Genomic DNA, 14,058 nt, shown 5'->3' on the forward strand with positions numbered 1-14,058 from the left:
CACACACACAGCTGCTCAGACATACACACACACATACACACAGAGCTGCTCTCACACACACACACACACATACACACAGAGCTGCTCACACACACACACACACACACACACACACACAGCTGCTCACGCATACACACACAGAGCTGCTCAGACGTACACACAAACACACACACACACACACAGCTGCTCACACACACACACACACAGCTGCTCACACACACACACACACACACACACAGAGCTGCTCACACACACACACACACAGAGCTGCTCACACACACACACACACACACAGAGCTGCTCTCACACACACACACACACACACACACACAGAGCTGCTCACACATACACACACACACAGCTGCTCACACACACACACACACAGCTGCTCACACACACACACACACAGCTGCTCAGACATACACACACACACAGAGCTGCTCTCACACACACACACACACACACACACACACAGCTGCTCACACACACACACACACACACACAGAGCTGCTCACACACACACACACACAGAGCTGCTCACACACACACAGAGCTGCTCTCACACACACACACACACACACACAGAGCTGCTCACACATACACACACAGAGCTGCTCAGACATACACACACACACAGCTGCTCACACACACACACACACAGCTGCTCAGACATACACACACACACAGCTGCTCTCACACACACACACACACACACATGCACACAGAGCTGCTCTCACACACACACACACACACACATACACACAGAGCTGCTCACACACACACACACACACACACACACACACACACACACACACACACAGAGCTGCTCACGCATACACACACAGAGCTGCTCAGACGTACACACACACACACACACACACAGCTGCTCACACACACACACACACAGAGCTGCTCGCAGGTGTGTTTGACAGAACGATGGGCTGGTGTTTCTTCTGATAACCGAGCGTATTGATTGGTTGTTGTTTCAGATAAGCTGAATTATGCTGACTCAGTGATTAATAAAGTGACGACGATGCAGAAACAGAAAGATTCCGACACGTACGTATGAACTCACTTCCGAGCTATTCCACAGGTCAGCTGACATGTTTCTAACGCTCTGATTGGCTGCTCTCTGCAGGTACAGAGTGAAGGACAAATCAGATCGAGCCACAGTGGAACAGGTGAGCATTAAAATGCTTTTATTTAGAAAGAGCCTTACAGGAAGTGAACAGCAGGGTGTAGAAAATAAAACACAAAGAAGTATATATTTATCACCTGATCAATCATGTGATCATTAAATGATTAACATGTGTTTCATGAGTTATTGGTCGATGATTGATTCTTTGATTCAGGCGATCGTCTTTCTTCTTCTGCAGGTTTTAGATCCACGCACTCGAATGATTCTCTTCAAGATGCTGAGTCGAGGAATCATCAGCGAAATCAATGGCTGCATCAGCACCGGGAAGGAGGTCAGAACCAATCAATAAATGTTTCATACACATACAAAAAGGAATGTTTTAAACTACTCTTAAAGGTACAGTGTGTGTCTGCCTCTCAGACCCTGAAGAGAGGGGCCTGATAACTGAAGGAAGGCTCTACCTCCCATAGTACATTTAGAGACCGTAGGTACCACGAGCAGGCCTGATAACTGAAGGCTCTACCTCCCATAGTACATTTAGAGACCGTAGGTACCATGAGCAGGCCTGATAACTGAAGGCTCTACCTCCCATAGTACATTTAGAGACCATAGGTACCACGAGCAGGCCTGATAACTGAAGGCTCTACCTCCCATAGTACATTTAGAGACCATAGGTACCACGAGCAGGCCTGATAACTGAAGGCTCTACCTCCCATAGTACATTTAGAGACTGTACCACGAGCAGGCCTGATAACTGAAGGCTCTACCTCCCATAGTACATTTAGAGACTGTACCACGAGCAGGCCTGATAACTGAAGGCTCTACCTCCCATAGTACATTTAGAAACTGTACCACGAGCAGGCCTGATAACTGAAGGCTCTACCTCCCATAGTACATTTAGAGACCATAGGTACCACGAGCAGGCCTGATAACTGAAGGCTTTACCTCCCATAGTACATTTAGAGACTGTACCACGAGCAGGCCTGATAACTGAAGGCTCTACCTCCCATAGTACATTTAGAGACTGTACCACGAGCAGGCCTGATAACTGAAGGCTCTACCTCCCATAGTACATTTAGAGACTGTACCACGAGCAGGCCTGATAACTGAAGGCTCTACCTCCCATAGTACATTTAGAGACCGTAGGTACCACGAGCAGGCCTGATAACTGAAGGCTTTACCTCCCATAGTACATTTAGAGACCGTAGGTACCACGAGCAGGCCTGATAACTGAAGGCTCTACCTCCCATAGTACATTTAGAGACCGTAGGTACCACGAGCAGGTCTGATAACTGAAGGCTCTACCTCCCGTAGTACATTTAGAGACTGTAGGTACCATGGACAGGCCTGCATTCTGAGTCTAAAGATGATAGTTCAGACTGTAAACATTGACTGTTTTTGTTTGTGTAGTTCTGTTTGATGTTTGTGTTTACTACTACTACTTACTACTTTACTACTACTACTTGTTTCAGGCTAACGTTTATCACAGCAGTACGTCGGCAGGAGAAAGTCGAGCCATCAAGATCTACAAAACCTCCATCCTGCTGTTCAAAGATCGGGACAAATATGTTAGTGGAGAGTTCAGGTGAGTACCTGCCCCCTGCTAACATTAGCTGGCATGTCAGTACCTGCTCGTTGCTAATATTACCTCTTGGGGCGCTCCACTGTGTGCGACCCAGCAGCCTACCTGTCCACCTGTTGTTTGGTGTTTTTAGTTGTTTTTCAGCTAATTTTTCAGAGTTTACTAACGTCTTGTGTGTGTGGAGATCTGTCAGTACTTCGGGGATGCGGACTATGGTAACATTTGCAGAGCTTTTGGCACTCTTATGCGTGACAGCGCTTCTTGCTAAGTTGTGCTCCTGTCACGCTGCGGACGGACATGGCGTGTCAGGGAGGGTCACTCTCAGTCGGGAGCTTCTCCTCTCCTTGAGGGGCTCATCAGCCGGCGATGTGCCGACAAACATCCCGACGGAGCTTCTCAGGCTGGTTAAGACGTCTGGTGTCTGGAAAAGAGGAAGGAGAGGTGGAATTCGCCATAGACTAAAGAATCTGCGGTTTGACAACCGCCACAAACTTCCTCCACTTCCCACAGTCCTGCTGTCAAACGTGCAGTCCATCCGGAACAAAATAGATGAACTGGAGGCGTATGCCAAATTTAAGCGGGAAATAAAAGACACTTGTGTTCTTGCTTTCACTGAAACATGGCTGAGTAAATCGGACCTAGATTCGGATCTGGAATTAACTGGGTTTGGAATCCCATCCCCGGGGATTACGGGTAAAAGTCGCGGAGGAGGCGTGTGTTTCTACGTTAACTGAAGGTACTGTAAAACAGTGGTGGTCAGAGAGTCGCTTTGTACCCCAGACGTGGAGTTACTGACAATTTCTCTCCGCCCATTTTACCTGCCTCGTGAACTTCAGCAGCTGTTTTACACGTTAGTGTACATTCACCCTCGAGCCAACGCGTCAGCTGCTGCCCAACTGATCGCTGACGTCATGCACAAACTCGACTCTATCTGCCCAGATGCTCCCAAGTTTATTCTGGGGGATTTTAATCATTGCAAGTTAAATAAAACATTGAGGACATACGAACAATATGTGACTTGCGCTACAACACAAAAGGAAACCTCACTTGATCTCTGTTATGGTTCTGTAAGTGGAGCTTACAAATCTTTTCCTCTGCCTTCTTTGGGTGCTTCCTATCATAACAGTGTCTACCTTATGCCCACGTACAAACCTTGTTTTAGGCGCCTGGAGTGCAAGGAGAGGACTGTAAAAATCTGGTCAGAGGCCAGCATCTCATCTCTCCAGTCCTGTTTTGAATGTACAGACTGGCAATGTTTTTATGAGATGAGATGAGATGAGATTCAACTTTATTGTCATTACACATATACAAGTATAGAGTAACGAAATGAGGTTTGGCATCTCACCAGAAGTGCAAATAAGCAGAAAGTGCAATAGTCTGTGCTATGTACAGTAATTACAAAATTTACAGATGTAGCCAAAAAAAGTGAATTATTAGGTATATCTGGATGGCTGGATTAATGGGATGCAATAAATATAAATAAATGCTATAAATAAGTAATGCTACAAAATAAGTGTGTTCTTAGGATTATAATATACAGATTAAGGTGCAGTGAGCATGCTATACTAATAATATACAGATTAAGGTGCAGTGAGCATGCTATACTAATAATATACAGATTAAGGTGCAGTGAGCATGCTATACTAATAATATACAGATTAAGGTGCAGTGAGCATGCTATACTAATCATATACAGATTAAGGTGCAGTGAGCATGCTATACTAATAATATACAGATTAAGATGCAGTGAGCATGTTATACAAGTTTACAGATAATTTAAAGAATATGAACATACTATAATACAATAATACAGATGGATGAGAGATGAGTGTGTGTGTGACCAGGAGGAGAGGTGGGGGGATGATGGGTGTGAGGTGATATGGAGGGGAAAGGGGGGTCAGCAGGGTGCGGAGAGAGAGAGGGAGAGAGAGAGAGAGAGACAGAATACAGAGTTCGGGGTGTGAGGTGATATGGAGGGGAAAGGGGGGTCAGCAGGGTGCGGAGAGAGAGAGGGAGAGAGAGAGAGAGACAGAGTTCAGAGTTCGGGGGGTAGAGTTCAGTAGAGAAACAGCTCTGGGGAAAAAGCTGTTCCTCAGTCTGCTGGTTCTGGTCCGGAGGCTTCTGAAGCGCCTGCCGGAGGGCAGGAGGGTAAACAGTCTGTGGGCAGGGTGGGAGGAGTCTTTAAGGATGCCATGAGCTCGCCGCAGACAGCGTTTTCTTTGGACATCCTCAATGGCAGGAAGTGGACACCTTGTGATGCGCTGGGCGGTTTTTACCACCCGCTGTAGCGCCTTACGGTCTGCGACAGAGCAGTTTCCGTACCAGACTGAGACACTGCTGGTCAGGATGCTCTCGATCACACAGCGGTAGAAGTTCATCAGTACAGCTGAAGACAGGTGGTGTCTCTTCAGTGTCCTCAGGAAAAAGAGGCGTTGATGAGCCTTCTTAACCAGACTGGAGGTGTTAGTGGACCAGGAGAGGTCCTCTGTGATGTGGGTCCCCAGGAACTTGAAGCTGGAGACACGTTCAACAGCCATCCCGTTGATGTGAATGGGGTTGTGCGTGCTTCCTCTTTCTCTCCTGAAGTCCACGATGATCTCCTTCGTCTTGCTGGTGTTGAGGAGCAGGTTATTGTCAGCACACCAGGCGGCCAGATGCTGTACCTCCTCCCTGTAGGCCGTGTCATCGTTGTTGCTGATGAGGCCAATCACCGCTGTATCGTCCGCAAACTTGATGATGGTGTTGGATCCATGTACAGGTCTGCAGTCGTGGGTGAAGAGGGAGTAGAGGAATGGGCTCAGCACACAGCCCTGTGGTACGCCTGTGTTGAGTGTGATGGTGGTGGAGCAGGTGTGTCCTGACCTAACATACTGGGGTCTGTTGGTCAGAAAGTCCATTATCCAGTGACGGAGGGAGGAGTTGAAGCCCAGGTCTCCGAGTTTAGTGTTCAACTTGGAGGGGATGACAGAGTTGAATGCTGAGCTAAAATCAACAAACAGCATTCGTGCGTATGTGTTGTTATTGTCCAGATGAGTGAGCACAGAGTGCAGCGCAGTGGAGACTGCATCCTCTGTACTCCTATTGCTGCGGTAGGCAAACTGGTATGGGTCCAGTGTGGGTGGGAGGCAGTTTTTCAGGTGTGCTAGGACCAGTCGCTCAAAGCACTTCATTATGATGGGTGTGAGTGCAACAGGGCGGTAGTCGTTCAGGCCTGTCGGGCTGGAGTGTTTCGGCACTGGGACAATGGAGGTGGCTTTGAAGCATGCTGGCACAGCTGCTTGGGCGAGGGACAGGTTGAAGATGTCCGTAAAAACCCCAGTGAGCTGCTCCGCACATGCCCTAAGCACGCGCCCGGGGGTGCCGTCTGGACCCGCAGCCTTTCGAGCGTTGATCCGGCTCAGTGCAGCGTGGACGTCTGTGGAGGTGAGTGAGAGGGGCTGGTTGTCTGCAGGAGGTCTGGTCGTGGTCTGTGTCTCTCTGTTGTCTCTATCGAAACGAGCATAAAAGTGATTTAGCTCGTTCAGGAAGGAGACATCTGTGGTTATCGGGGTGGAGTTTCTGGGTTTATAGTCACTGATGGCCTGGATGCCCTGCCACATGCGTCTGGGGTCGGAGTTGGAGAAGTGTTCCTCTACCTTCAGCTTGTAGCAGTGCTTGGCCTTGATGATGCCCCTCCTCAGGTTTGCCCTGGATATGCTGTAGACCATTGCATCATCTGATCTGAAGGCGGTGTTGCGGGCCTTCAGCAGGAGACGCACCTCCTTGTTCATCCATGGCTTCTGATTTGGGTACGTGGTGATCTGCTTCCATGTTGTAACACTGTCGATGGTGGTATTGATATAATCCAGCACAGAAGAAGTGTAGGTGTCAATGTCTGTGTGAGAGCCCAAGGTAGCCTGAGAAGCAAACATACTCCAGTCTGTGTGATGGAACTTGTCCTGAAGTACAGAGTCTGTCCCCGCTGGCCACACTTTAATCGTTGTTACTGATGGCTTCACACGTTGGATGAGTGGGGAGTACTTGGGGATGAGGAACAAAGAAAGGTGGTCTGACTGTCCCAGGTGGGGGAGGGGGGTCGTGGTGTAGGCTCCTGCGATGTTTGTGTAAACATGGTCCAGAGTTTTGTTTCCTCTTGTATTGCAGGAAACATGCTGGTGAAATTTAGGGAGCACTGTCTTTAAGTTTGAGTGATTAAAATCACCTGCAACTATAAATGCAGCCTCCGGGTGAGCAGTCTGTTGTTTACTGATGGCGGTGTAAAGTTCCTTCATAGCAGCTTTAGCATCGGCATCAGGGGGGATGTAGGCTGCAGTTACAATAGTGGAGCTGAGCTCCCTTGGCTGATAGAAAGGTCTACATTTAACCATGAGAAACTCAATGTTAGCTGAGCAGTGTCTCCCAATAATGACAGAGTCTGTGCACCAAGCTTTGTTAATATAAATGCACAGCCCTCCTCCTCTGGTCTTACCGGAGTCCTCTGCTATTCTGTCTGCTCGGTGTGTGTGGCGACCGGCTAGCTTGATAGCATCGTCCGGTACTCCGTTGTTTAGCCATGTTTCCGTGAATATCATGACATTACAGTCCATAATTCTCTTGCTGTGGATGATGCGAAGTCGTAACTCGTCCATTTTGTTCACCAAAGACCGCACATTAGCGAGGAAAATGCTGGGTAACGGGAGACGGTGCGGTGTTAGCTTTAGCTTAGCCCTTATACCTCCGCGCTTCCCCCGCCTTTGTTTACGGTCTCGACGCCGCCTGCGAGCACTTCCGCCCGGCCGGGTAGAGTGCGTAGCCTCGGGTGTTTTGGCGATCTCAGGGATGAGTCGAAGATTGTTGATTAAATCGTCAGGGAGGTGTATTCCGATATCCAAAAGTTCCTGTCGGGTGTAGGATGTTAAGGCGAGGCTGTTCCGTGCGAACAGACCCGAAATTAACAATAAAATTACTGCAAAACTGCAAATCTGAGAGAGACGCTGGGCCTCGCGATGCGCTCGCGCCGCCATCTTGGTCATCCACTACTCTACATCTACATCTTATGATGTTTGTGATGACATTAATGAACCTTCTGACACCGTCTCGTCTTACATCACCTTCTGTGTGGATTCCTTGATCCCAACTAAAAAGGTGTTGACTTACCCGGATAATAAACCCTGGGTAACAAAAGAACTGAAATCAGTTATCAATAAAAAGAAAAGGATTTTCTACTCTGCTGACCCCCTGGAGTTAAAGGCTGTCTCCAGAGAAGTCAGGGTGGAAATAAGGAAGGCAAAACTTAAGTATAAAAATCAAATTGAGGATCAGTTCAGTGGTGGTGACCTCAGAGCAGCCTGGAAAGGAATAAAATCCATGGCATCAATTAACCAGTCCACCTGTGGGACTAAGCCTCCTATCTGTGTACATGGTGTGGATGATGCTGACTTGGCAGATGTTTTTAATTAATTTCTTTCTCGCTGGGAAAGGTCTGATTTCTTGGATGATATTTCAATAGTAAGAGAATCTCTTGTTCTTCAGAATGTCTTTGTGATCTCTCAGGGAACTGTCACAGCTCTACTGAAGGGAGTTAATACAAAAAAAGCTGCTGGCCCTGACGCCATCTGTGGGCGCACATTGCGTCACTGTGCTGACCAACTCAGTGACATATTCACAAAACTTTTTCAGATGTGCGCTGAGTGATACCCCCCATCTGGAAAACATCCACAATTATCCCTGTGCCTAAGGCAGCTAAACCTAAGGATTTGAATGATTTTAGACCAGTCGCTCTTACTTCACTTGTTATGAAAACATTTGAGAAAATCCTAAAAGCAGAAGTTGTCTCATTAATAAATGGTCAACTTGATCCACTTCAGTTTGCTTATCAAGCTGGCAAAGGTGTGGATGACACCAAGGTTTTCATTTAGACACTGTGTACAAACACCTGGAAAAACCTAAATCCCATGCCAGACTTTTATTCGCTGACTTTTCCTCAGCTTTTAATAAAATGTAGCCTCATTTTTTAATTGAGAGACTATCCTCTCACTTTAAACTTCCTGGTCAGATTTTAATGTTGCTCTTAAACTTTTTAACAGACAGAGTTCAGCAGGTTTTCATGAATGGTCAAATGTCGAAAATAATTATGTCAAACACTGGTTCCCCTCAGGGCTGTGTCCTGTCCCCCCTGCTTTTTATCATGTACACAGATAGCTGCAGAACATCACAAGAGAGCAGTTATCTGGTAAAGTTCTCAGATGACATTGTTCTGCTGTCCCTCCTTCAGGGCTCAGAATCAGGCCATGGCGGTGCTCTACCAACTTTTGTTAAGTGGGCGGACAGCTGTGGCTCAGTTGGTAAAGTCGTTGCCTCTCAAGCGGAAGGTCAAGGGTTTGATCCCCAGCTGAGCAACATGTCCGATGTGTCCTTGGGCAAGACACTTAACCCTGCATTGCTCCCACTGCTTCATGGCGGTGTATGAATGGATTAGTGTTGTACTTACTCTCTGATGTACGTCGCTTTGGATAAAAGCGTCTGCTAAGTGAATTGTAGAATTGTAGATGACAACTTCCTGGATCTTAATGTCCTGAAAACCAAGGAATTAGTCATAAATTTTAGGAAGAACTGTTGTCACCCTGAATCTAGCATTATCCACGGTGGAGAGGTTGAAATAGTGGACTCATATAAATACCTTGGGACAGTGTTCGACTCTGAATTTAAGTTTTCTGAAAACACAGAGTCAATCGTGAAAAGACCAACAGAGAATTCATTTGATGCAGAGGCTGAACTCTTTTAGTGTTTCACAAAGCATTTTATGTAGCTTTTATCATTCTTTTATCGAAAGTCTTTTAACATTTTCTTTTATCTGTTGGTTCAATGGGTTGTCTGTGAAGGACAAGAACAGTTTGAACCACATCGTAAAAGTCTGCTCTAAGATTATTGGAGTCCAGCTGAAAGACTTGAGCTCCCTGTGGAAGGAGCGTGTGGTCCAGAAAGCCAAAGGGATCATAAACCAACCTGAACATGTTGTCTCATCTGAGTTTTCTTTAATGCCCTCTGGACGGCGCTATCTTGCCCCTCCAAGGAGGACAAATAGATACTCCAACTCTTTTATCCCTTCAGCTATCAGTCTGTTGAATGCTGAACAAGTCTGTCATCGTATTAGGAAATTGTAGATTGATAGCGTTGGCTTTCCCACTTGACGACCTATTCGTCTGTTGAACTGTTGTTACTGACATGTGAATGTAACTGTTTGAATGCTGTGGTGATGTGTTTGTTTCCTTTTATGTTGTCTTTGCGTTTTTCAATGGCTCGGTAGGTTGTGAAACGGAATTGCCCTTCTGGGATAAATTAAGTTTTCTGAATCTGAATCTGAATATCAGCTAGCATGTCAGTACTTGCCCCATGCTAACAATAGCTAGCATGTCAGTACCTGCCCCCTGCTAACATTCGCTGTCACTACTCTGATCAACCATCATCAGAGTAACATATTCTGAGTTCTTCTGTTGCTCTGCAGGTTCCGTCACGGTTACTGTAAAGGAAACCCCAGGAAGATGGTGAGAACCTGGGCCGAGAAGGAGATGAGGAACCTCATCAGGTCAGAACCTGCCCTCTGACAAATAGAACAAACTGACAAATTAAAACAAACAAACAGAACCAGTTTAACTTAACAGTGGAACCTAGTGGAACTTCATTGGACTGATGGGGAGAACCCTCTTCAAACTGATAGAGAACCTGTTAAATCTCTTCATTATGAAACGAGTGACGTTCTCCTGTGTTCTAATAAACTTATGGAACGAAAAAGAACCGGTATTTTTGATAGATGAGACTGAATACAGTCTCTGTTACTGATGGGTTGGTTCTTTGGAACTAAGTAGAACCTGATGGTATTTTCTTTAGAACCCAGTAGAACCTGATTGTGTTTTCCAAAGAACCCAGTAGAACCTGATTGTGTTTTCCAAAGAACCCAGTAAAACCTGATAGCATTTTCCAAAGAACCCAGTAGAACCTGATGTTATTTTCTTTAGAACTCAGTAGAACCTGATGGTATTTTCCAAAGAACCCAGTAGAACCTGATGTTATTTTCTTTAGAACTCAGTAGAACCTGATGGTATTTTCCAAAGAACCCAGTAGAACCTGATGGTATTTTCTTTAGAACTCAGTAGAACCTGATGGTATTTTCTATAGAAACCAGTAGAACCTGATGGTATTTTCTTTAGAAACCAGTAGAACCTGATAGTATTTTCCAAAGAACCCAGTAGAACCTGATTGTGTCTCATGTTTCAGGCTGCAGACAGCAGGAATCCCAAGTCCAGAACCTCTTCTTCTGAGGAGTCACGTTCTGCTAATGAGCTTCATTGGAAAAGACAACATGTAAGAACCAATCAGAGTGATTGATCATAGAAATTAAAAATGACTCATGGATCAGGTATTGATCATTCTTGATCGTTGTCTCTGGGTTCGATTGGTCAGGCCTGCTCCTCTGCTGAAGAACGCATCGCTGTCAGACTCGAAGGCTCGTGAGCTCTACCTGCAGGTTCTACAGAACATGAGGAAGATGTTCCAGGAGGCCCGACTAGTCCATGCAGACCTCAGCGAGTTCAACATTCTGTATGAGACCACATCCAGAACTCACAACCTCTTGAAAAAAACTCCCAACTGTAGTTAACTTTTTTCTCACCTGTTTAGGTATCACAATGGGGACGCTTACATCATCGACGTTTCCCAGTCGGTAGAACACGATCATCCTCACGCTCTGGAATTCCTCCGGAAGGACTGCAGCAACGTGAACGGTATTTAAAGAACCCACTGAAGACACATTTGTTTGTTTCCTTAGTTTAAATCTTCACGTCCTCTTCCTGTTTCTGACTAGGCAGCTTTATTTGATTTGTGTCATAGTGACGTTCTTAGAGGTTCTATAAGAACATTTATGATCATGAATCCAAAGGTGTTCTCTCATTGAACCTTCTGCTGCCTGTTCCCAAACAAAAATAGAGATTGTGTTGTTTTTTTTCCCCAGAGTTCTTTGTGAAACGCGGCGTGGCAGTGATGACAGTCAGAGAGCTGTTTGACTTCATCACCGACCCTTCAATCACCTGCAGTAACATCGACCAATACCTGGAAAAGGTGTGACCCCATTTATAAACACATCCTCAAAAAACACACACAGTGACAGAATGTAAACACAGACAAGAGATGAGCAGGAAATGATTTATGGAAAGCAACTAGATACGGAAAGCAACAAGTGAGCAACCAGATACAGAGAGCAACAAGAGAGCAGCCACATACAGAGAGCAACAAGAGAGCAACCACATACAGAGAACAACCTGATACAGAGAGCAACTACATACAGAGAGCAACAAGAGAGCAACCACATACAGAGAGCAGCCAGATACAGAGAGCAACAAGAGAGCAACCAGATTCATAGAGCAACAAGAGAGCAACCAGATTCAGAGAGCAACCACATACAGAGAGCAACCAGAAACAGAGAGCAACAAGAGAGCAGCCACATACAGAGAGCAACAAGAGAGCAACCACATACAGAGAACAACCTGATACAGAGAGCAACCACATACAGAGAGCAACAAGAGAGCAACCACATACAGAGAACAACCTGATACAGAGAGCAACCACATACAGAGAGCAACAAGAGAGCAACCACATACAGAGAGCAGCCAGATACAGAGAGCAACAAGAGAGCAACCAGATTCATAGAGCAACAAGAGAGCAACCAGATTCATAGAGCAACAAGAGAGCAACCAGATTCAGAGAGCAACAAGAGAGCAACCTGAAACAGAGAGCAACAAGAGAGCAACCAGATACAGAGAGCAACCACATACAGAGAGCAACAAGAGAGCAACCACATACAGAGAGCATCAAGAGAGCAACCAGATTCAGAGAGCAACAAGAGAGCAACCATGTACAGAGAGCAACAAGAGAGCAACCTGAAACAGAGAGCATCAAGAGAGCAACCAGATTCAGAGAGCAACAAGAGAGCAACCACGTACAGAGAGCAACAAGAGAGCAACCAGAAACGGAGAGCAACAAGAGAGCAACCACGTACAGAGAGCAACAAGAGAGCAACCAGAAACGGAGAGCAACAAGAGAGCAACCTGAAACAGAGAGCAACAAGAGAGCAACCTGAAACAGAGAGCATCAAGAGAGCAACCAGATTCAGAGAGCAACAAGAGAGCAACCTGAAACAGAGAGCATCAAGAGAGCAACCAGATTCAGAGAGCAACAAGAGAGCAACCACGTACAGAGAGCAACAAGAGAGCAACCAGAAACGGAGAGCAACAAGAGAGCAACCTGAAACAGAGAGCAACAAGAGAGCAACCACATACAGAGATCAACAAGATACTGAGGGCAACCACATACAGAGAAATATTGTGTTTGTATAATTGTGTGTCTGTCGTTGGTTGTCTAGGCGATGGTGATTGCAGCTGAGCGGACCTCGGAGCAGAGATCAGATCAGGATCGAGTTGATGAGGAGGTGAATTCAACATCAATCAATTTCTACTCATAAGAAAAAAGTCTATTCTTAAAAGTAGAGTGTGTCTGCCTCCCGGACCCTGACTGGTAGATGATTCCAAAGGAGAGGTGCCTGATAACTGAAGACTCTACCTCCCATAGTACATTTAGAGACCATAGGTACCACGAGCAGGCCTGATAACTGAAGGCTCTACCTCCCATAGTACATTTAGAGACCATAGGTACCACGAGCAGGCCTGATAACTGAAGGCTCTACCTCCCATAGTACATTTAGAGACAGTAGGTACCACGAGCAGGCCTGATAACTGAAGGCTCTACCTCCCATAGTACATTTAGAGACTGTACCACGAGCAGGTCTGATAACTGAAGGCTCTACCTCCCATAGTACATTTAGAGACTGTACCACGAGCAGGTCTGATAACTGAAGGCTCTACCTCCTATAGTACATTTAGAGACTGTACCACGAGCAGGTCTGATAACTGAAGGCTCTACCTCCCATAGTACATTTGGAGACCGTAGGTATCACAAGCAGGCCTGATAACTGAAGGCTCTACCTCCCATAGTACATTTAGAGACCATAGGTACCACGAGCAGACCTAATAACTTAAGGCTCTACCTCCCATAGTACATTTAGAGACTGTAGGTACCACGAGCAGGCCTGATAACTGAAGGCTCTACCTCCCATAGTACATTTAGAGACAGTAGGTACCACGAGCAGGCCTGCATTCTGGGACCGTAATGTTCTCGAGGGGCAGTACAGCACTAGTAGCTCCTTATGATAAGATGGTGCCTGGCAATTTAGAGCTTTGTAAGTGAGAAGAAGGATCTTGAATTCTATTCTATACGGAAGGTGAAAATAGGCTGTTCTTGAAATTTGCCT

At 46.1% G+C, this 14,058-nt stretch overlaps 1 protein-coding gene across 1 annotated transcript in view; it reads left to right on the forward strand.

Moving 5' to 3' along the window:
- The window catches only part of riok1 (RIO kinase 1 (yeast)), a 32,139-nt gene that overhangs the window by 15,994 nt on the left and 2,087 nt on the right, over positions 1–14,058 (forward strand). Inside the window, exons 4-13 of the mRNA XM_065953411.1 lie at positions 990–1,059; positions 1,139–1,181; positions 1,377–1,469; positions 2,611–2,723; positions 10,204–10,284; positions 10,974–11,060; positions 11,160–11,297; positions 11,376–11,479; positions 11,707–11,813; positions 13,114–13,179. Coding sequence (XP_065809483.1) covers positions 990–1,059; positions 1,139–1,181; positions 1,377–1,469; positions 2,611–2,723; positions 10,204–10,284; positions 10,974–11,060; positions 11,160–11,297; positions 11,376–11,479; positions 11,707–11,813; positions 13,114–13,179 — 902 coding nt within the window. The remainder of the gene's footprint in view (positions 1–989; positions 1,060–1,138; positions 1,182–1,376; positions 1,470–2,610; positions 2,724–10,203; positions 10,285–10,973; positions 11,061–11,159; positions 11,298–11,375; positions 11,480–11,706; positions 11,814–13,113; positions 13,180–14,058) is intronic.

This window comes from Labrus bergylta, chromosome 4, assembly GCF_963930695.1.
Source record: "Labrus bergylta chromosome 4, fLabBer1.1, whole genome shotgun sequence".
NCBI lineage: Eukaryota > Metazoa > Chordata > Actinopteri > Labriformes > Labridae > Labrus > Labrus bergylta.